The sequence below is a fragment of the Cetorhinus maximus genome, chromosome 13 (assembly GCF_964194155.1).
Source record: "Cetorhinus maximus chromosome 13, sCetMax3.hap1.1, whole genome shotgun sequence".
Lineage (NCBI taxonomy): Eukaryota > Metazoa > Chordata > Chondrichthyes > Lamniformes > Cetorhinidae > Cetorhinus > Cetorhinus maximus.
Genome location: NC_135891.1, coordinates 45106588 through 45131140, shown reverse-complemented (window position 1 = coordinate 45131140; position 24553 = coordinate 45106588). Strand labels below are relative to the sequence as shown.

At 41.3% G+C, this 24553-nt stretch overlaps 1 protein-coding gene across 1 annotated transcript; it reads left to right on the top strand.

Moving 5' to 3' along the window:
* Positions 1-1267: 1267 nt before the first annotated feature.
* Positions 1268-23213, top strand: kcng1 (potassium voltage-gated channel, subfamily G, member 1). The gene is made up of 3 exons (XM_078556305.1): positions 1268-1386; positions 2510-4235; positions 22352-23213. The coding sequence occupies exons 2-3, from the start codon at positions 3477-3479 to the stop codon at positions 23114-23116; spliced, it is 1524 nt and encodes a 507-aa protein (XP_078412431.1). The 5' UTR covers positions 1268-1386; positions 2510-3476; the 3' UTR covers positions 23117-23213.
* The last annotated feature ends 1340 nt before the right edge of the window (positions 23214-24553 follow it).

Sequence of the window (24553 nt, the reverse complement as noted above, 5' to 3'; positions counted from 1 at the left end):
ATTGTTAAATAATAATTCTGACATCTATTTATATGGGAAACAACAAAAAACAAAGGACTTTCTAAAATGAATTAAAACAAATGTTATTATTGCTCATAATTATGTGAATCTTAATTTTATTGCATATTCAACTATCCTCCAGACTGCTAACTATAGGTTCCTAACACTCTTTAGTTTTTCTCCATATGGTTAGGTCAAATAAACAAATGCAAAGGACAAATAACAGATTTTCTATTGCAGGCTGTCACCTCATTGGAGGGTGTTAGCTGTTGGCTGATCCAGAGCTACATCCAAGTGCTGTAAACTGCAAGGAAAGTAGCTAAAATAAAATAGCAGTTTTAAGGCAAGCCATCTATATACAACATTTGATGCACTTAGTGCAACTCTTCTGTAAATAAACAGTAATTTGATGCAATAAGTTCATGTTTACTTGCAAATCAATCTGCTGTAAACATCATTTAGGGTAATTTTAGGTTTAACGAAACAAATGACGGAAAAGGAAATAGCAAAAGCTTGACAAATGTAAATAAAACTGAACTAAAATGAAGAAATTTATATAAAACTAAATATATTACAACACAGAATGAAGAAAATTAAACGTTTTATTAAAGAGCAATGACTAGGGTAAATTTGTGATTTATTATTGTGTCCCATTATTTGAAGGTCCTTTGTAATTCTCTGCTTATTATTATCCACCATATCAAGCCATTGGCAATCCTACGTGTTAATTTGACATCGATGCAGTTAAAAAAAAAGGATGTACCTGGATAAAATGTAGCTCTTTCAAGGTAACAGCTCCAGAATGTGAAGGCTATAGTTCAGATAATGAACTGTTACACACGTGTTTTGCAACATATCTCAGTGCCGATTCTGACATAAATCGCATTCAACACAGTTAATCATAAAGCTCACGTTTTACATCTTTTGAGAACCAAATAACCCAACAGAGCGTTTACCTTATACTGGCATTAATGTGTCACTCAAAAGATGCGGGAGAAGCTGGCGCTTTTATTAGTGCATATGTGCAGTGTGAACTATTGTTTCCCCTCAGCTTGATCATTTCCATTTTCCAGGGCGGGGGGGAAATCCTCCGGTCTGAAAGCACTGGTTGCCATGGATTTCACTCAAACCTTCCCAACGAGCGGGCACGTCCTCCTGGTGGCGTCAGAACAGTCTTGCTGGAGACAATTAGCCTGCAGCCTGTTGGCTCTGATCCTCTTGTACTTTACATACCATTCCCACTCTTTATACTTTATATGGGCAAGGCGCTGGGCGCAAGGTGTAATTGCCGCGAGTTGTTGAGTGACAAAACCGCGGCGTAAAGTAACTTTGCCGAGCAGAAACCCGAGGAACTTTCGCCGTGGGAAATTATATTCGTGGTAACGCGTAAGTGCTCAATATTAATAGTTGGGTTGCAATTGTCTTCACGCAGTGGCGACCGGTGTTTTTAAATGTTCCTGCATGATGGGACGTTGGGAAGGAAATTCAGACTAAACGAGGTTATTATTCCCGGTTTAAGGAGAGATCGCGGAATCCTTTTCGAAACTTTAAAGCGGTCGCAACGTTAGGAAACGAGGGGGAGAAGCACCTACCCATCCAGTCAGCGTTAACCGTTACATACAGCCATTTATTTCCAGTTAAATAAGGCTTTTTTTAAATGTCCATTTGCTTGGGTCCTCTAATATTGTCAACACTTGTAACTCTGTTGATTACCAATTACTTCGTACAGTCTTTAGTAAGTAACATACTTTCCACATCAGGAAGTTAACTGAGCAGCTGTCTTGCTGGCTGTTTTTATTATAGTTGTGATTTGGAGTACGCGGTTCATGTTATCCTATTTCTTGAAGATGTTAAAACGTTTTATCCCTAATCACGGAATCAGCATAACCATAGCTAGTTTTTGGTACGCTGGCGGTGCTTGTTTTACATGTTACTGCGTAGCAGCTTGTGGTGACAGATTATAATGAATAGTGTTTATTAATGAGTCCAGTGTTTAAAAAACACAAATGTTTATCACCAATCTGCAAGTGCAACAGGTGGAGATATATAATAAATGTGCGCGTGGTTTCCTGTTTTGACAAATAAAAACAAATCTCTCGAAATAAAACCATTAATATTAAAAATAAACTGATGTGATTTCAAACGTAATTAAGAGTCGACAAACAAGGAACGGATTTAATTAATTATTTTTCCTTACATTGTTATCAACATAAATTCACTTTGACTTCGGTCAGCGATTTGACAAGATGCTTTTGAAAAGCTTAAATGTACACAATGTTCTATTTTGGATACACTGCATGTTGTTTAATGAAGGTTCTATAATTAGAGATCTGCAAGCTGTCATTTGTATTCCTTTAGAAATGTATAGCTAGAGACTAAATCCGGGTTTTTCAGTTGAGCAGCTCTGATTTATTAATCTTTCAGAAGTTGTTTCAAACTGAATGTCCACACCAGCTGAATGTTGAATCCACTTGGTAATGTCAGTAATTTTCTATTATATTACATACAGTTACAAGATGGAAAAGGCTTCTGTGAGTACGGTGTAACATCTTCAAAAGGCTCACTGAGAGGCAAGTAGTGTCGTTTATGAAACCTACTGTTGACAGAAACAAGTTTTAAATTAAACAAGTTTAGATTTTTTCTGGACTCTGGTTATCTACAGGATTGTACAAAGCCTTTTTGGAAAGTGTCAATTTAGATTTTAGATTTCAGAGTAATTCGCTGATGCCCATTTCATCTGGACAAATTATTGCAATTGATGCCCGGCACAGTGAAAAAAATCATTAATCTTTTGGATTTAATATCATACAGGTTATTTGAACATGCAAAAATAAAATTACAGAAGCCTCTTAATGGAACACTCCAACAAATGCTGCCTTTCTCTAAGTCTTTTATTAAACACATATAACTGAATGTATATGGAATGGGGCCATAGAAATATACCACCTTTATTAATGCATAGTGCCCATATTTTTATATTAATAGTTCCACAAATCAATGCAAAGTGAATTCCCTAAATGTATATAAGACTTTTATTGATTAATTACTTGGAATTAAAATGCTGTAATTTCACAAGGCTCTGTGAGATTGGATTCGTATCTCATGATTTAGCTGACACAATCATTCATATTGAGTTAGCAATTAAAATGGTTAAAGTTCAAACTGCAATTTTTAAACAGGAACTTAGTTGTGTGGATAAAGACCATTGAGATGTGATTTATATTCTCCACTGCTGATGACTACAACTCATGAGTTATCAGATAAGCCCATTTGTGTTATAAATCATATTGTAGGCTCTTTAAGACACAATAAGGGCATCTTTTAGTTAGTCGTGCATACTTTATAGTGGCCTCATATGCTAAATATTAATGTTCATGAGTGATTATCTGGAATTTTCAGTCTCTATCTGATTTCTTATAGTTTGCTGCACTTTCTAAATGTGCTCGGCTATAGTGATGTGAGGAGCTGCAGTCAGGATGACGCTGCTGGCAGGAGACAGTTCGGACTATGATTACAGCGCCCTCAGCTGTGCCTCTGACAACTCCTTTAACCAAACAATCTACAATGAAACACAGACTCTAAAAGGTGTATTTTACAATAGAGCCCACCTCGTACATTCTCAAGAATACTTGTATGGCAGTGCAATTCCAGAGGATCGCAAACACCATGTTATAATAAATGTCGGGGGGATAAAATATTTATTGCCATGGACCACACTGGATGACTTCCCTTTAACACGTCTGGGGCAGCTCCGATCTTGCCACAACTTTGATGAAATAATGAAAATTTGTGATGATTACGATGTGACATGCAATGAATTTTTCTTTGATCGGAACCCAGGTGCCTTTAGGACAATTTTGACTTTCCTGAGGGCTGGGAAGTTGAGACTTTTGAGAGAAATGTGTGCTCTTTCTTTCCAAGAGGAATTGTTGTACTGGGGCATTGAAGATGACAATCTGGAATGGTGCTGCCGTCGCCGATATCTGCAGAAAATCGAAGAATTTGCAGAAATGAACGCTTTTGAGGAAGATCTGGCAGAAGGTGAAAAGCTAGGTGATTTTGTTGAGCCATCGAGATGTAATCACTTAATGACAAAACTCAGGGATATGGTGGAAAACCCTCAGTCGGGGCTCCCAGGAAAAATCTTTGCCTGCCTTTCTGTTATATTTGTGACAATTACTGTAGTTAATCTATCCATCAGTACCATGCCTGACCTCCGAGCAGAAGAGGATAAAGTAAGTGTGGTTTTGCACTTTAATTCACAACAATTCAAAATTACTGAAAAGGTTTACAGTTAAGGAATGGTATATTTTCAAATGTCAAAATGTAAGATGCATTTTGGTTTCAACACTCAGCAGAGCTATTCTATCTAGTAATTTAGGAATTTGCAAATAAAATCTTAACACTGATAAATATTTGATAAAATTTATAATTACTAAATATTGCTAAAGTCAAATACTTGGTTACATCTTATTTTCCATTGTATAAAATATTTTGCATTAATATATTAATCAGTTTCATAGAATCTTAGAATGAAAGAGGCCATTCAGCCCACCATGTCTGTGCCAGTTCTTTGGTAGGGCTGTTCAATCAATCCACTCCCTTTCCCTTTCTCAATAGACTGTTAATTTTTTCCCATTCAAGTATTTATCCAATTCTCTTTTGAATGTTACTATTTAATCTGCTTCCACCATCCTCTCAGCTGGTACATTTTAGATCACAACAACTCACTGTGTAAAAACATGTTTCCTCATGTAGCCTCTTGTTCTTTTGTCAATCACCTTAAATCAGTGTCCTCTGGTTACCAACCCTTCTATCACTGGAAACAATTTCTCCTCATTTATCTTATAACTATTTATGCTTTTGAACACCTCTATCAATCCTCCTCTTAGCCTCCTCTGCTCTAAGGCCCCTTCTGCCCTCTCAGATGGATGCAAAAAATCCCACTTTACTATTTCAAAGAAGAGCAGAATAGTTACCTCCAGTGTCCTGGCCAATAGTTATCCCTCAATCAATATCATAGAAACAGATTATCTGGTCGTTCTTACATTGCTGTTTGTAGAAGCTAACTATAAGCAAATTGACTGCCTCATTTCCTATATTACAGCAGTGACCACAATTCAGAAGGACTTTGTTGACTGTAAAGTGCTTTTGGACATACTGAGATTGTGAAAAGAGCTATATAAATGCAATACTTTCTTTCTCTTTAAGGTGAACAACCCCAGCTTCCTCAGTCGTGCCACATAACTGAAGTTTATCTGCATATATGGGAAAGAAAGAGCACAAAAATAGATTGTCGTGTGACAAACATGTTCCCTCATTATTATATCATTCATAAGATCATACGAACAATGACACTGACAAGAAAAGCCCCATTGATCCACCCAGTCTGTCCCACAATCATCTCTGTACTACAAGCCTGGTTAGAACTATAGATCGCATTTGGGCTTTCATAATTTTCAAAGGACGGTTGCCAGGGGTCAAATGTGTATGTTCCACAAGACACCTGAGAATGTGTGTACCTCCCCGCTCACTAAATTGGTAACAATATGAGGGATAGCAAGAACCAAAGAACAAAGAGAAGTACAGCACAGGAACAGGCCCTTCAGCCCCCCAAGCCTGAGCCAATTGTATTGCCTGTCAAACTAAAACATTTTGCACTTCCGGGGTCTGTATTCCTCTATTCCCATCCTATTCATGTATTTGTCAAGCTGCCTCTTAAACACCACTATCGTACCTGCTTCCACCACCTCCTCTGGCAGCGAATTCCAGACACTCACTACCCTCTGTGTAAAAAACTTGCCCCGCACATCTCCTCGATAGTTTTCTCCTCTCACCTTAAATCTATGTCCCCTAGTAATTGACTCTTCCACCCTGGGATAAAGCTTCTGACTATCTACTCTGTCCATGCCACTCATAATTTTGTAAACTTTTATCAAGTCGCTCCTCAATCTCCGTCACTCTAGTGAGAACAATCCGAGTTTCTCCAACCTCTCTTCATAACTAATAACCTCCAGACCAGGCAGCATCCTGGTAAACCTCCTCTGCACCCTCTCCAATGCCTCCATATCCTTCTGGTAATGTGGCGACCAGAATTGCACGCAATATTCCAAGTGTGGCCTAACCAAGGTTCTATACAGCTGCAGCATGACTTCCCAGCTTTTATACTCAATACCTCTGCCGATGAAGGTAAGCATGCCATATGCCTTCCTGACTACCTTATCCACCTGCGTTGCCACTTTCAGTGACCTGTGGACCTGTACACCCAGATCCCTCTGCCCGTCGATGCACTTAAGGGTTCTGCTATTTACTGTATAATTCCTACCTGTAATAGACCTTCCAAAATGCGTTACCTCGCATTTGTCCGGATTAAATTTCTCCGCCCAAGTCTCCAACCGATCTATATCCCGTTGTATCCTTTGACAATCCTCTTCACTATCTGCAACTCCTCCAACCTTAGTGTCGTCTGCAAACTTACTAATTAGCCCAGTTACATTTTCCTCCAAATCATTTATGTATACTACAAACAGCAAAGGTCCCAGCACTGATCCCTGCGGAACACCACTAATCTCAGCTCTCCATTCAGAAAAGCACCCTTCCACTGCTACCCTCTGTCTTCTATGACCAAGCCAATTCTGTATCCATCTTGCCAGCTCACCTCTGATCCCGTGCGACTTTACCTTCTGTACCAATCTGCCATGAGGGACCTTGTCAAAGGCCTTACTGAAATCCATGTAGGTAACATCCACTGCCTTTCCATCGTCGATCATCTTTGTCACTTGCTCGAAAAACTCAATCAAGTTAGTGAGACACGACCTCCCCTTCACAAAACCATGCTGCCTCTCACTAATACGCCCATTTGCTTCCAAATGTTAGTAAATCCTGTCACGAGGACAGTTCTTTGGTAGGGCTGTTCAATTAATCCACTCCCTTTCCCTTTGCAGAGGACAGCACTAACCCAAGAGACTTGGATGGGCACACATACAGGATTAAAAAACAGACAAACTAGACACCAGGGATCAACCGTTTGATCATTTGGGACAGGGCATTGCCCAATCCACACATGCCCATGCCTACACTTTCAGTCACTGAATATTTTGGGCTCCCATCTTAAATATGGCCATAAATGTGCATCAGAACCCAAACTGCTGCAAATTCGGAAATTTGCATTGGAGTATACAGTAATCCAGTTCACATAATTTAAGATTGCAAATTCAGTTTCATTCTTACAACTGGTTAAAATTCAATATATCCTTTGCTCACAATTCATTTATAAATAATTTTGTAAAACAGATCGTTATCTTTTATACTCTGAGGAAAATGTCAACAAGCTCCCTTAAAGAGAAAAAAAGTCTAAAGGAATATTTTTCAATTAAAGATCTCGCTCATTTTACGTTACAAAAACTCTCCTGTTTATTGATTTAAATATTAATATTATTACCCAGAGGTAGACCCTTGATTTGGATATCCCTACCTGCTAGCCTGCTCCAGTAATGTCAATAATAAGTGGTGCATGTGAGCAGACCTATAGGAAATGGCATCCCTGCAACTTCAAACCACCTTCAGACAAATCGGAAGCCGTGTGATCCTGAGAAATTACACTGTAAGGTGGGGAAACATAGTCGGCAGCAACTCTCAGATTTTTCTAAAGTCATGGCCATAATAGTTTCTTTTATCACCACATTAACACACTTTTTTTCAAGTGGCATCCTAGATTTGGTCAACAGGATTGAGACTCAAGGCTTGAATATCTCTATGTGGTAGGAAAGTGGGTGCTTTTACAAGAACCATAGAACACTACAGCACAGAAAACAGGCCATTCGGCCCTTCTAGTCTGTGCCAAAATATTATTCCGCTAGTCCCATTGACCTGCACCTAGTCCATAACCCTCCAGACCTCTCCCATCTATAATTTATTCTTAAAACTTAAGAGTGAGCCCGCATTTACCATGTCAGATGGTAGCTCGTTCCACACTCTCACCACTCTCTGAGTGAAGAAGTTCCCCCTAAACCTTTCCCCTTTCACCCTAAAGCCATGTCCTCTTGTGTTTATTTCTCCTAATCTAAGTGGAAAGAGCCTACTCGCATTTACTCTGTCTATACCCCTCACAATTTTGTAAACTTCTATCAAATCTCCCCTCATTCTTCTACGCTGTAAGGAATAAAGTCCTAACCTGTTTAATCTTTCCCTGTAACTCAACTCCTTAAGACCCAGCAACATCCTAGTAAATCTTCTCTGCACTCTCTCATTCTTACTGATATCCTTCCTGTAGTTAGGCGACCAGAACTGCACAAAATACTCCAAAGTTGGCCTCGCCAATGTCTTATACAACCTCACCATAACATCCCAACTCCTATACTCAATACTTTGATTTATGAAGGCCAGTATACCAAAAGCTTTCTTTACAACCTTGTCTACCTGTGACGCCAATTTCAGGGAATTATGTATCTGAATTCCCAGATCCATTTGTTCCTCCGCACTCCTCAGTGCCCTACCATTTACTGTGTATGTCCTATCTTGGTTTGACCTTCCAAAATGTAACACCTCACACTTAACTGCATTAAATTCCATCTGCCATTTTCTGGCCCATTTTTCCAGTTGGTCCAGATCTCTCTGCAAGCTTTGAAAGCCTTCCTCGCTGTCCACAACGCCTCCAATCTTAGTGTCATCAGCAAACTTACTGATCCAATTCACCACATTATCATCCAAATCATTGATATAGACAATAAACAACAATGGTCCCAGTACAGATCCCTGAGGCACACCACTAGTCACAGCCCTCCAGCCTGAGAAGCAATCATCCACTACCACTGTCTGTCTTCTCCCACACATCCAATTTCGAATCCAGTTTACAACCTCTCCATGGATACCTAGTGTCTGAACCTTCTGAACTAACCTCCCATGTTGGACCTTGTCAAAGGCCTTACTAAAGTCCATGTAGACAACATCCACAGCCTTTCCTTCATCTACTTTCTTGGTAACCTCCTCGAAAAACTCTACAAGGTTCGTTAAACACGACCTACCACGCACAAAGCCATGCTGACTATCCTTAATCAGCCCTTGGCTGTCCAAATAATTATATATCCGATCTCTCAGAACACCTTCCAATAATTTACCTACTATTGACGTCAGGCTCACTGGCCTGTAATTACCTGGTTTACTTTTGGAGCCTTTTTTAAACAACGGAACAACATGAGCTACCCTCCAATCCTCCGGCACCTCACTCGTGGCGAAGGACATTTTAAATATTTCTGCCAGGGCCCCTTAACGTAAGAGATAAGCCTGATGAATATACTTTTTCTTTATGAAATGGGGGGATTGTTTTAAATATAGAAATATATTGAACCCCTCAATTACAGTTCTGTAATTCTATTAGATCATGGCTGATCTGTACCTCAACTTCTTTTACTAGCCTTTGGTCCATATTTGTTGGTGCCTTCAGCCAAGAAAAATATATCTATCTCAGTCTTGAAAACTTCAATTAACCCAGCACCCACAGCCCTTTGTGGAGACAGTACCATATTTTCACTACCCTTTGTGTGAAAAAATATTTCTCTCTTTCACTCCTAAACAACCAGGCTCCCCTTTCTTCTGGGTTCCTCCACCAGTGGAAAATGTTTCTCTGTGTTTGCCCTGCTGAGTCTTTTATCATTTTGTATGTCTTGATCAGATCAGTCCTGTACCTTCAAAGCTCAAGGGAATGCAAGTTAACTTAATACAATCTGTCCTCATAATTTAAGCCTTTAAGTGCCATTCTGGTGAATTTATGCTGTATCCCCTAGAAGGCCAATATATCTTTCCTGAAGTGTGGTGCACAAAAACTGTACAGCGTACTCCCGGTGGCTTCTGCCAAGGCTCTGTACAAATGAAGCATAGCTTCCTCATTTTTGTATTTACATCCCCTTGTATTAAAGGGCAACTTTTCACTGGACTTAACATACCTGTACACTCACTTTTAGTGATTTTCATACACACATTTCTAAATGCTTTAGGTTCTCACCATTAAGAAAATATTTTGATTATGTTTTTCTTAGATCTAAGGTGCGTGGACTCATGCTTCCCCATATTGAGCTTCATCTGCCAAAAATGTCCCCACTCACTTAGTCTAGTCATGTGGAACTTCAGTGAAAATTGTGCCTGATATTTCAGTCTTCTAATTTGTTTTATTCAAAACACAATAGTCCCAAAGTCATGCGAGTCAGCACTTTTCTTAATGGGAATATAGCTTGGAGGTGCAAGTACGTTGACCTCCACACTTATTTCTCCAAACTGCACTCTCGCCAAGAGAATTCTGTCGACGTGCTGTCGAAGAAGCCTTGGTGAAGTTCCACAGTGCATCTTGAATATGGTACATGCTGCTGCCACTGTGCATCCAGTGGTGGAGGGACTGAATGTTTTAGATGGATGGATGGGGTGGTGATCAAGGGGGCTGCTTTGTCTTGCATGGCATAGAGATTCTTGAGTGTTCTTGGAGCCATACTCATTCAGAAAAGTGGAGAGTATTTCATCATACTCCTGACATTGGTTTGGGGGGGTGGGTGGGAGGCAGTGATCAGCATTGGTCATCAGTTTGTAGAGCCAGGAGCAGTCGTTCATTTTTTTTAAAGGCCTGCCTGTTTGGTAGCAGCCTGTAGCACTGTCTTTAAGGACGCCTGGTTAGGCCGCAGGTTGACTCGATTTTCCATCTGCAGGCAGCTGGCAAAATGGACCAGGCCTCCCGCTGTGATTATTAGGTGGCCAATTGGTGTGCCAGATGGGGGCATGAAGTCCACACAAGAGGAATCTCTACCTCAGTAGGTGGGATTTTCAACTTCAGTGAGTGCCTAAAACAGGAAAAGCCCATCCACCTGATTTCTCATGGCATTGACATCAATGAAAAGGAAACTTGGGGAGGATGTGTAACAGATGAGTGATCCTGCCTGTTGCACACCTCTGCCAAAGTTGAAAGTTCAACACCAATGATACAGTTAAACGTTACTGCTTTAATGATAGTGCTGGTAATTTAGTTTATAACTGAGGATAAACAAAACAACTACAGATTTAACTAATCACAGTTCTTAGATAACGTGGACTGAAACTTTGTAATATACTAAGTTAATGGAAGGCTGAAACCTAGTATTACTGAGCCAAGTTATTGTTCCACAGCCATCGATCCAAAGATAATATGTATTTTTTTCATTAGCAACCATTAAAATAGAGTTGGTTCATTAAAATCAATAGGCGTTGCTGGCAGTATTTGTGCCCATGTTAGCACTATGTTATAATAAAATGGTAGTTTGTTTTTATTCTTTCACAGGATGTGGGTGTCACTGGCTTGGTTGGCATTTACTGCCCACCCCTAATTACCTTTGAGAAGGTGGTGGTGAGCAACCTTCTTGAACTGCTGCAGTCAATGTGGTGTTAGGAAAGAAGTTCCAGGATATTGATCCAGCGAAAGTGAAGGAATGGCGATATAGTTCCAAGGATGGTGTGTGGCTTGGAAGGGAACATGCAGGTGATGGTGTTCCTGCAAGTTCCCCTGTATTAAAATACAGAGATAGTTTCCAGCGCTTTGGAAGTTTCCACTCACTTTGTCTCCTGAAGTAATAATTGGTGCTGTTTCATCTATTTTTAAAACAAACTTTTTGAATTCATGAACTTGAATTCTAAGCTTCAGATAATGGTGCAAAGCTTTATGGGATAGTGCAAATGTATCTGCAGCTCTTTGCTGATGCTGACATGATATCAGGCAGCTCAGAGACTGAAGGAGGGGTTATGGGGAAATGTGATCTAAGGTGTGGAGGGTGCAATTGTTGACCATGGGGATCCCAGGGCAGCTGTGGCCCACATTGTTCTAGTGGAGCCTAGAAGAACATTCTGTTCTTCCCATCCCCATAATAATAATAATTTACTCATATTTGGGACATCTTTCTTTTCACCACTTGGTTCAACTTTGCATGAGGCTCTTGGCAGGCCTGCCTAATAGAAGACCCTAGCAAATATGGCTGAACAGCAGTAAGTGGTGCACTGCGAATGTAATACAACTTGCTTTCATCAGGCAGGCTTCTTATTTCTGAGGGGATCTTCTTAAAACACAATTCTGAACATTTTCCAATTAAGGAGAGCTCCTTATTAAGTCACCTGTGCTTATATTTAACCTTGGACCTTGAAAAGTTAATTACTTTGCCTATGTTGTCTGATTAGCAGACAACTCCTACCAGAGTCTTGCATCCTTAGCTGTTCCTTACCTCATAGTGTTTCTACTGCCTCTTCACCCATTCTGAAATCCCTCATTTCTACTGTGATAATTGTGTATTTTATCAATGCTACTCCCCAAATTCCCTGTCCTCTCTAATGGCCCTATTGCTTCAAATATTTAGCTCCCAATCAAGCCTGGTCCATTACATCATACTCTTTTGCAGAATTTCTGCTTCCAACTCACTTTTATTTCTCGTGCTATGTGCATTTGTGTACAGAATTCTTAGCTGGGTAACTGTACTCACCCTGCCCATATATTCTGCAGATCTTCTTCCCACACATTTTGATTTGTTGTGTAGATTTTCCCCTCCCATCTATGCCTAAGAGTTATTGATGCATACATTTGGCTTGCTGAACTATCTTGTACCAGCCAGTTTGGGCTATAGCAGCATTTGCATTAACATGCTCCTATATCTGTCTACAGAATTGCTGAGTAATTAATTAACACTTTCCAATTATCAGTCAGACAAAACACCACAAATTAACAATTGTTTATTAATTTAGTATCGAAGTTAGCTGCACTTAAACTGAGTTGGGAAATGATTAGTAGAAAGATTAATTGATTAAATAAATAAGACGGACCAGAGGCAGTTCAGTTATGTCATAGTAACGTAACATGAACTGCTTGCTGATTATAAATTTAGAGTTGAGATCAGTGTCTGAGACTGATGTAAATTGATAGGATTAAAGCGTTTTGCAAGTAGATGAACTTACATTCCTTAACACCCTAAACCAAGTACGATTCAGGTGAGGTGCAGTGATGGAACGGTGGAATGGAATTCTTCCTCTGGTCTCAGAATAAATCAGATGAGTGGTGGACATCAATTAGATAAGTTCAGAGGTGATTGGGATAGAGGTGAAAGTGGGCCTGGAGTTATCTCCTAACGCTCTAATCCTGCCTGTATGAAACATGCCCTTAGCTTTGACTTCCCACGTGCAATATTACAAAAGGTTGACTAGAATTTTTATAAATAATCATGGGAATTTAATATTTTTCTACTTGTTGTTGACTCATCACATCTTACATATCAGCCCATAACTTCCAACCTCAGGGGCATCATACCTGGGGGGGGTACCCCAAGGATGCACTACCCACCCCCCACAAGCCCCTCTCGGAAGTCCCCACATAAGGATTGCACGGCAATTGCCTGAGAAGTTCAAACTTCTATTGGGAAATTACCCTGCACCGGGAACAATCCGATAGTCCGATCTCAATCGCAGACTTCGGGTGGTCCCACCTGTGCTAGGAATAGTTGCCCAGGAACTGTCGGAGGAATTAAAACCACTTCTAACTCCTGGCTAACCATAGTACTGATCCTCCCAACCCCCCCCACAGGACTCCCCGACTACCTGACACTTTCCCAACTACCGTCCTGAACCCAGACTACACTCAACCACCCCAACTACCACCCCCTGCCCCCCACACCCCCAACTACTGTCCCGACCCCCCCAAGACTACCCTTCCAATCCCTGAATATCCCCTCACACCCCCAACTACCCTACCGACACCCCGATACCCTCACCCCCGACTACCATCCCAACCCAGCAACCACCATCCACATCCCCTGACTGGCCATCCGATGCAGCCCACTGACCATCCAAACCTCCTGTCCCCAGCTACCCTCCCAACCTCACCAATGACCAGCTGAACAGTCCCCACTGATCAGCCCCCCACTGATCAACGTCCCCCAATGAACACCTCGCACCCCCCCACCAGCCCTTCCTACCACTCACCTTACCTTCGCCCTGATTTCTCAAAGTGGCTGAACCTTTAAACTTACCTAAACAAAAACAGAATTACCTGGAAAAACTCAACAGGTCTGGCAGCATCGGCGGAGAAGAAAAGAGTTGACGTTTCGAGTCCTCATGACCCTTCAACAGAACTGAGTAATATTAGGAGAGGGGTGAAATATAAGCTGGTCTAAGGTGGGGGTGGGGGAGGGGGGGGAGGGGTGAAGTAGGGGGGGGTGGTTGTAGGGACAAGCAAGCAGTGATAGGAGCAGATAATCAAAAGATGTCACAGACAAAAGAGCGAAGAGGTGTTGAAGGTGGTGATATTATCTAAACGATTGTGCTAATTAAGAATGGATGGCAGGACACTCAAGGTACAGCTCTGGTGGGGGTGGGGTGGAAAGACTAACAGGGCATAAAAGGTATAGATTTAAAAATAATGCAAATAGGTGGGAAAAGAAAAATCTATATAAATTATTGGAAAAAAGAAAAGGAAGGGGGAAGAAACGGAAAAGGGGTGGGGATGGAGGAGGGAGTTCAAGATCTAAAGTTGTTGAATTCAATATTCAGTCCGGAAGGCTGTAAAGTGCCTAGTCGGAAGATGAGGTGCTGTTCCTCCAGTTTGCGTTGGGCTTCACTGGATCAATGCAGCAAGCCAAGGACAGACATGTGGGCAAGAGAGCAGGGTGGAGTGTTAAAATGGCAAGTGACAGGGAGGTTTGGGTCTTTCTTGCGGACAGACTGCAGATGTTCTGCAAAGTGGTCGCCCAGTTTACGTTTGGTCTCTCCAATGTAGAGGAGACCGCATTGGGAGCAACGAATGCAGTAGACTTAAGTTAGGGGAAATGCAAGTGAAATGCTGCTTCACTTGAAAGGAGTGTTTGGGCCCTTGGACGGTGAGGAGAAAGGAAGTGAAGGGGCAGGTGTTGCATCTTTTGCGTGAGCATGGGGAGGTGCCATAGGTGTGGGTTGAGGAGTAGGGGGTGATGGAGGAGTGGACCAGGGTGTCCCGGAGGGAATGATCCCTACGGAATGCCGTCAGGGGGGGTGAAGGGAAGATGTGTTTGGTGGTGGCATCATGCTGGAGTTGGCGGAAATGGCGGAGGATGATCCTTTGAATGCGGAAGCTGGTGGGGTGATAAGTGAGGACAAGGGGGACTCTATCATGTTTCTGGGAGGGAGGAGAAGGCGTGAGGGCGGATGCGCGGGAGATGGGCCGGACACGGTTGAGGGCCCTGTCAACGACCGTGGGTGGAAAACCTCGGTTAAGGAAGAAGGAGGACATGTCAGAGAAACTGTTTTTGAAGGTAGCATCATCAGAACAGATGCGACGGAGGCGAAGGAACTGAGAGAATGGGATGGAGTCCTTACAGGAAGCGGGGTGTGAGGAGCTGTAGTCGAGGTAGCTGTGGGAGTTGGTAGGCTTGTAATGGATATTGGTGGACAGTCTATCACCAGAAATTGAGACAGAGAGGTCAAGGAAGGGAAGGGAAGTGTCAGAGATGGACCATGTGAAAATGATGGAGAGGTGGAGATTGGAAGCAAAATTAATAAATTTTTCCAGGTCCCGACGAGATATATATCATATATATATTTCACCCCTCTCCTAATATTACTCAGTTCTGTTGAAGGGTCATGAGGACTCGAAACGTCAACTCTTTTCTTCTCCGCCGATGCTGCCAGACCTGCTGAGTTTTTCCAGGTAATTCTGTTTTTGTTTTGGATTTCCAGCATCCGCAGTTTTTTGGTTTTATCTCTTTGTTTTTATCTTTAAACTTACCTGCTTTACAGCAGTTAATGCTGCAAAAAAAGAGTCGTGGCTTCCTTTCTCCCGACTCTACTGCACTAGACTGAGGATCCCTGAACATCTGCACTGCACTTTTCTCACCCGGCCTGGGTCGGAAGGTCGGGTGAGGAAGGTGCAGCTCCTGATAAGGTAAGTATAAACGATAGGAGTGGCAATCCGACGGTGATTGCCACTCCACAGAAGTTCTGACCCATCATCTCACTTTACTTTGGTGCTTGACCTCACGACTTCCCCATCACTCCCTGTGAGCTGGAAATAATGCTGGGCCTTGACTCCCCATGTCCAACACCACAGGAGATCAGTTGTGTATTGAAAACCCTTGAGAATTCCCACTATAACACTTACTTGCTATTGCCATGATTTGATAATGTTTCTGTGACATTAGTAAAATTTGACTAATGCTTAAACCAATAACATGTTGCAAAGTATCATTGTAACAGCTAAGGCCTGCAGCACATATTTTGTCCATAGGTGTCATGATTTGGTTCCTGTTTTGGTTCCAACCCTTGATCTGTATCAGCCTTTCTGTAGATAGGTGTAAAGTAATAGTATTACTGCCTGAGTAGCGGAGGTGAAAGTTTACCCCATAACCTTTATGCATGGGGAAACCCAGAATTACAGTTCAAATTTCCAGTCAGGTTCAGGACAGTTTTAAACCATATGTTGACATCTTGCTGTACCTGTGCTGATATTTGTAGAGTAATATACTTAAACACTGCCCAGAAGTTTTCAATTACATTGAAATTATTCAGATTAGTATTTTAAATGATAGCAACGATCATAAGTTTCACTGTATGAAAAAGATATTAGCATATCAGTTAAGATGCTACATCTCCATTATTTGTGTAAGTCTGAAAGAAATAATTTGATAGTTTCTGAAACAGGTTTCAAATATAACAATTTGTTTAATTTTTGGAACTGTCAGTAGTGTTTTAAAAATTGGATGAAGAACCTCTATATAATTTTTATTGCAAAGACCATCTTTATAAGAGATTAGTAAATATTGTACAGTGTAAGTGGAAAACTTTCTAATGAGTAACAGATTGCACAGTGGATAGGCATTGCTTATTAAACAAGTTAAAGACAAGGATTTAAATGGAAAAATCACCCAAATAGAATCCTACGTTGGAAAGGAAATTGAGGATAAAATTTGTATTTTATGTATCCCACATATAGTTATAATTGAAGGAGATTTTAATTATTATAAAGTAGATTGGGATAGGGAAAATGTTTGTCGTAAAAATAAGTGGACTTATTACATGTTCAAGACCTTTTTCTCAATGTTATAACTCAAGGAAGAAGATCGAAGCATCTAATGCAAATACATTCTAATAAGACCTAAAGTGTGTGAAAAAATTTGTTCTAATGGGCGAAAATAGTGTTGAGATAAATTTGAAACCAAAAAAGAAACATTTAATGCTTACCAGGCAAATAATAAAGTGAAAGCTAGGCATATCTAAAGAACATATAGAAAAAATACAAAAAGTGAAATTAGCAAGACTGAGAGGGAGTATGAGAAGAAATGAACAAAACGACATAAGGGCAATATGGAGGCTTTCTAAAGTCTCATTCATCACCATCAATGTCAATAATAAATCCTTAGTCCCCCTTCTTCCTCATCTGCAAGCAATCCCTCAGTGACAAGAACAGGGTCAAGTAGGCTTGTTTTCAAGCCAATTGACTCTGATAATATGCTGCCCACACCATAAAATGTTTGGCATGAACAGCAAGGCAGGAGTGGGAAGCCCGTTTATTAAACTTTAATGTTTAAAGAGCAGGAAGGAAGGAGTGGTCTCTCTTCGGGGTCTGCCCTTGGCTGATCACGAGGCGACACCCCTTAGGTCAAACATCCACCCCCCCCACCTCCTTCCCACCACCTCCCTCCCTTAAACCCCAGCTTGCTACCTAACCTCCACAAGCCCTCCCTGCCCAAGACCCCGGACTGACTTGCTCCGGGGATCCATGGGCCTTGATCATCTTTTCCTTCTGCAGTCCTGGCAGCGGCCACTGGCACCTTCCTGGCACTGCCAGGACTCATGTGGCTGGCAGCTCCAGGTGCCGGACTTCTGCCCCTCATCTCACTTGGCCCTTGATAGTCTGCCCCACAGGTGCTTTATGGCTGTGGAGCAGGTCGGCATGGAGCCAATGTGGTTTCGAGGGGTGCGTGCTGTCTGCCCCCCACCCTGTGTTATTCCACCCACTATCTTTGTAGGAAACTTAGACTTTAAACCCACAGAATGGAATAACCCCCTTTTTTATTTTTAGCACAACCAAGAAAACGCACTTCACAGCTTTACATTACACTGTCTTTTACGTAGACATTAAATTCTCCTGAAATTAGTCCAAAGTGATTCTTAGTTCCTAATGTTTTAGTTCTGTTCTTTTCCTTTCTCAGCCTGGTAACTTTTAACCCCAGAACTGTCCTAGCTAGGCAAATCTTCCAGCTTAATTTTACTCCTCATGAATTTGATCTTTTCAAGCCGACCACGAGAACATAAAGAACATAAGAAATAAAGCCATTCAGCCCTTTGAGCCTACTCTGCCATTCAACAAGATCATGGCTAGTCTTCTGCTTCAACGCCATTTTCCTGCACTATCCCCGTGTCTCTTGATGTTTTTAATGTGTAGAAATCTATCAATCTCAATCTTGAACATACTCAACAACTGAGCCTCCACAGCTCTCTGGGACAGAGAATTCCAAAGATTCACCACCCTGAGTGAAGAAATTCCTTCTCACCTCAGTCCTAAATGGCCTGCCCCTTATTATGAGACTATGTCGTCCCAACCGCCCCCACAAGCCAGGGGAAACATCCTTCCTGCATTTATCCTGTCGAGCCCTGTAAGAATTTTGCGTGTTTGAATGAGATCACCTCTCATTGTTCTAAACTCCAGAGAATAAAGGCCCAATCTATTTAATCTTTCCTCATTGGACAATCCCTCCATCCCAGAAATTAGTTTGATGAATCTTTGTTGCACTCCGACTATGGCAAGTGTACCTTTTCTTAGGTAAGGAGACCAAAACTGCACAGAATACTCCAGGTGCGGTCTCACCAAGACTCTATATAATTGCAGTAAGACATCTTTACTCCTATACGGAAATCCTCTTGTAGTAAAGGCCAACATACCATTCACCTTCTTAATTGCTTATTGTGCCTGCATGTTAGCTTCCAGTGACTCATGAACAAGGACACCCAAGTCCCTTTGAAGTTTAATACTTCCCAGCCTCTCACCATTTAAGCAATAATCTGTACTTCTGTTTCTTGTACCAAAGTGGATAACCTCACACTTATCCACATTGTATTCCATCTGCCAAATTTTTGCTCACTTGCTTAGCCTCTCCAAATCCCTTAAAGCGTCTTTGCATCCTCCTCACAACTCATACTTCCACCTAGTTTTGTGTCATCTTCAAATTTGGAAATATGACATTTAATGCCTACATCCAAATCATTGATATGGGTTGTGAATAACAGGGGCCCAAGCACTGATCCTTGCGGTACCCCACATCTACCATATTCCAGTGTAGAGAACCATAGAGACTTTCGGGCTTTAGCTGCTCCCTCTGTCCTGGACCTGACAGACTAATTATGAATTGTCAGGGATATCTTCGAAAGTATTTTCCTTTCAAAATCAATTTCCATGGAAATGTGAATCACACGGGCCTTGGATCCAGGTAGCAATGTTGATTAGCTGCCTGTGAGAATCCAAATCCCTTTCATATTGGAACTAAATTTAAAGCATAACTCTTTACTATCTAACATTTCAACACTTTTCTGGGACATTGTAGAGTCACAGTCTAGCCACTGTTAGCACCCAGGCTGCTGCCATTGTCTCGAATGCATCTTTTACCCAATAAAACAAGTTGGGCTCCCTTTAATCTCAAACAATCAAACTACCCAGGCTTGCTGTCAGGCAGACTTCAGGTCAGGTCACATGACCTCCTTCATTTTGCCTTAAATTAAAGGCACAGTCCCAAAACATAACAATCTTATAAACCTCATAACTGTAACAATTCATTCTTGGGTTAGGAGTATCACTGACATGACCAACATTTGTTGACCATCCCTAATTACGCTTGAGAAAATGGTGGTGAGCAGCCTTCTTGAACTGCTTCAGCCCGCCTGGTGTAGGTACAGTGAAATTAGAAAGGCAGTTCCTGGACCTTGACCCAAAGAGTGAAGGAATGATGACATAGCTCCAAGTCAGGATACTGGGTGACTTGGAGAGGAACTTGCAGGTGGTGGCGCTCCCATGCACCTGCTCCTTCTAGGTGATAGAGGTCACAATTTTGGAAGGTGCTGTCAAATGTGCCATGTCAAATTGCTGCAGTGCCTCTTGTTGATGCAATTACCATGTGCCTGCGGTTGAGGGAGTGAATGTTTAAGGTGGTGGATAGGGTTCCAATCAAGCAGGCTGCTCTGTCCTGGGTGGTGTCAGGCTTCTTGAGTGTTATTGGAGCTGCACTCATCCAGGCAAGTGGAGAGTATTCCATCACACTCCTGACTTCTGCCTTGTAGACGGTGGACAGCCTTTGGGGAGTCAGGAGGCGAGTTAATCAACACAAAATACCCAGCCTCTGGCCTGCTCATGTAGCTACTGTATTTATGTAGCTGGTCCTGTTAAGTTTCTGTTTGACATTAACCCCTGGGGTGTTAATGGTTGGGAATTCTGTGATGGTAATGTCATTTAAAGTCAAGGCAAGCTGATTAGGTTCTCTCATGTTGGAGATGGTCATTGCCTGGCACTTGTGTAGTGCAAATACTGCCACTCATCAACCCAAGCCTGAATATTATCCAGGTCTTGTTGTATGCGGGCCAGGCCAGACTGCTTCATTATCTGAAGAATTGCAAATGAAACTGAACACAGTTCAAACATCCCCATTTCCAACCTTGTGAAGCAGGGAAGATCATTAATGAAGTAGCTGAAGATGGTTGGACCTAGAACACTGACCTGAGGAACTCCTGCAGCAAATGCCCCGGGGCTGAGATAATTGGCCTCCAAAAAACACAACTATCTCCCTTTGTGTTAAGTATGACTCCAACCAGTGGAGAATTTTACCTTGATTCCCATTGACCTCAATTTTATTAGGATTCCTTGTTGTCACAGTGAAATGCCTTGGTGTTAAGGGCAATCATTTTCACCGCACCCTGGAATTCAGCTCATGTTTGAACCAAGGCTGTTATGACTTCTGGAACTGGGTTTCCCTGGTAGAATCCAAACTGAGCATCAGTGAGCAGGTTATTGCTGAGTAACTCCCACCAACCTTCACTTTGATGATTGAGAATAGACTGACGGGTGATAATTGGCCAGATTGGATTTGTCCTGCTTTTTGTGAGGTAGGTAGATGCCAGTGTTGTAGCTTCTATTGCCTGTATTTTTGATTATGCCAACAGTTTCCTTCCTGGCCTTCGATTTTCCAATCTCTTTAAAAACTCCAACTTGTTCAAACCTCAGCTACAAGTCTTCAAATCAATCCTGAGCTCACCTCACAATATCTCTGCAATCTCCTCTGACCTTACGTCCCCTATCATATTCTTCCATCCTCCAACAGTGGTTTTTTGTGCAGCCCCCTGCCTTTTCATCCAGCCATTGGTAGTTGCACATTCAGCTGCAGCAGGTCCACTTTCTGCACAAAACCTTCCACCTTTTAAAAATCCTTTCAAAACACCTCTTCAACTAAGCTTCCAGTCACCTTTCCTGATGCTGGTGCTCATTCTTTTTATTGTCTATTTTTTTCTTCTCCTCCACACATAAATAGCATTAGGACATTCTGTGCATTAATTTTCATCTAATTGGCACTGTTGGATTACAAGAGCAGTAAGAGTACAGGTAACAAATTGTCCACTGAGGCATCAAAGAGGCAAGAAAATGGCTTAATTACTAATGAAATACTTTGGGTGAGTACTCAGAGGATGTAGATATTCAGATTGTATAACTACTATCATAAAATATATTATCTAAAGAGAAACCCACTAAAGAAGAGAGAGAAATGTTTTTTTCACCTCTATTTTGATGGACACTTGAGGCTCACAAAAACTTAAAGTCCAGTTTCACCAATGCTAAGGATATTGCTTCCATTTTGATTTAATATGCTTGCTTTAGAGTACAGTAGTTACATTTTGGTACCTCACGCACACTAACCTGGTCGATCTGAACAGGATCAAAATTTAAATGTGAAGTGTGGCTGTGTAAATTTTTTAAGTGATGACAAGATTGGGCTCACCTGGGATTGCATCTGCTACCACAGCCATATAGCCTGTTAACATTAACACATGAAACATGACAAATTACGAGAAAGTGACCAATTCCTATAGGTAATATACGCCAGGAGGAGTCAGCACCTTCAAAAAAAATAGAGGACAAAAGATTAGAAGATGACTACCAGAAAAAAAACAGTATACTATTAAAAGCAACAGTGGAATAAAAAAGTATATTTATATTTATCCAGTGAAGAAATACCCATAAGAAGTTAGCAAAAATAGAGTAAAATGTTGATAAGATACAATCTAGAAAGTGTAAAAATAACTTTTGAAAACAGTAGTCATTTATTTACTGTTGTTTACTATTTTTCATCTGCAGGGTGAATGCTCACAGAAGTGCTACAACATTTTCATAGTGGAGACTGTCTGTGTAGGTTGGTTTTCTCTGGAGTTTGTGTTGCGTTTCATACAGGCTCGCAGCAAATTTGTTTTCCTGAGGACTCCACTAAATATCATTGACATTATAGCTATCTTACCCTATTACATTACCCTTCTGGTGGACACCACATCAGTGGAAAATGGAAAACCTGGAGGAGGAAGCAGCTACCTTGACAAAGTGGGCCTGGTTCTGCGAGTCCTCCGTGCCTTGAGGATTTTGTATGTCATGCGGCTTGCCAGGCACTCCCTTGGACTACAGACACTGGGGCTAACAGCTCGCAGATGCACACGTGAATTTGGTCTCCTCCTTTTATTCTTGTGTGTGGCCATTGCACTCTTTGCCCCATTGCTCTATCTTATTGAGAATGAGATGTCTAGCTCACACGAGTTCACAAGCATACCAGCATGTTACTGGTGGGCTGTTATCACCATGACAACAGTGGGCTATGGAGACATGGTGCCGCGAAGTATCCCAGGCCAAGTGGTAGCATTAAGCAGCATTTTAAGCGGCATTCTTCTCATGGCCTTTCCTGTAACCTCCATCTTTCACACTTTCTCTCGCTCATACGTGGAGTTAAAGCAAGAACAGCAAAGAGATCAGAGAAGATTACAATTCATGGTCAAATCTAAATCACAGATGAACAATAGTTCACAAGAAAGTGAGAACTTATTTTCAAGTCTCTCTTCAGAACCAAGAGAAAACTAAGCTACATTATTTTGAGATTAAACAGCAGATGCGAGAAACAATCTTCATTTGTGAAACATGGTGCATTTTCTTTTCGCAGAAAAAGGAATTTGAGTCACTATCAGATATTTACTGTAGTATGTCTGAATGTGAAATGTTTTTTGGGAATGCAGTAACTTATAACTATCTGGACAACACACCAAATATTTAAGGGTGATTTCTAAGTATATTTTATTTCAATCTGCCTAGAAGTGACCAGTTGGAGAAATTTGCATGGTGTTGAATTCAGGCAAAATTTAGCATAAAGAAGCTGAACAGCTGTTTCAGCATTGGCTGCCCCACTGAACATCCTAGAAATCATTATTGATAATTATACAATAACCAACGTGTGTAATAACCTACAACATATCACACCAAGTACTGTCAAAAGTAACAAATAACCACCTACCATAATTCTACATGTGACATGAATGAGGGTTGCCTGAAATATCTGAGGAAGCAATAGCCATTTTGTTGGACTTTTTAGGATGTTTCTTTTTAGTTTTGAAACTGTTTGCCTTCCCAAGCATAGATTATTTCATCTGAACTGCAGTCTAATTGGTAGGGGAAAAAAAATGAATGTAGTCCAAAGGCTAAAATAAATCAAAACTCAGTGTTTCAAAAATTCTGCATGGAATTTACATTCTCAGCAAGCAGAGAATCTACAATCAGTACCTGTGCTATAAACAATTTAAGTAAGATCAAGCTTTAAAAAAGTCAGACTTTTGAATGATATTTCAGCCCTGAACACGAGACAGTCATTTTTTCAAAAGTCAAGTGATTTGGTTGGCAAACTGTTGCTAAATAGTTTAAATGATAGATACGTTTTGACCTTGGAAATTTTTTTGTTGAGCTAATTGGAGAATTTAAAGGCATTTTGCAATTCCTGAGGAGTCTCTTCAGAATGGGCCATGTACTTAACTCTTCACTAGGATGATCCCTTTTGCTGAACTGTATAAAGATAAAAAGGAAATTGGAGAATTGTAAACTTGTGATTTGTTGCCCTGCCACAATGTTAGCCTTGAGATGGCAGCGGGGACTGGTTATCCTGCAAGACCGCCTTCTTGTGCCACTTTTTGTATTGTTACCTGTGTTATGATACCGTTTTAGGCAGTAGTTGGAAAGCTAGCACTTGGGATTCAACTTCTGTGAGGACAGAGCATTTATATAGAATTACTTACAACACAGAAACAAGTCAATTGGTCCAACTAGTCGTGCCGCTGTTTATGCTCTACACAAGCCACCTTCCACCCTTTCATCTAAACCTATCATTGTATAACCTTAGAATCATTACAGCACAGAAGGCGGCCATTTGGTCCACTGTGCCCGTGCTGGCTCTCCTTAGAAGCAATTCACGCACTGCCACGCCCTCGCTCTCTCCCCACATCCCTGCACATTCCTCCTTTTAAGATATTCAGA

Excerpts from the sequence above, each read along its gene's own strand:
- kcng1 (XM_078556305.1), top strand. The coding sequence starts at position 3,477 with ATGACGCTGCTGGCAGGAGACAGTTCGGACTATGATTACAGCGCCCTC. Across the intron at positions 4,236-22,351 it reads TCCGAGCAGAAGAGGATAAA|GGTGAATGCTCACAGAAGTG; the intron begins GTAAGTGTGGTT and ends TTTCATCTGCAG.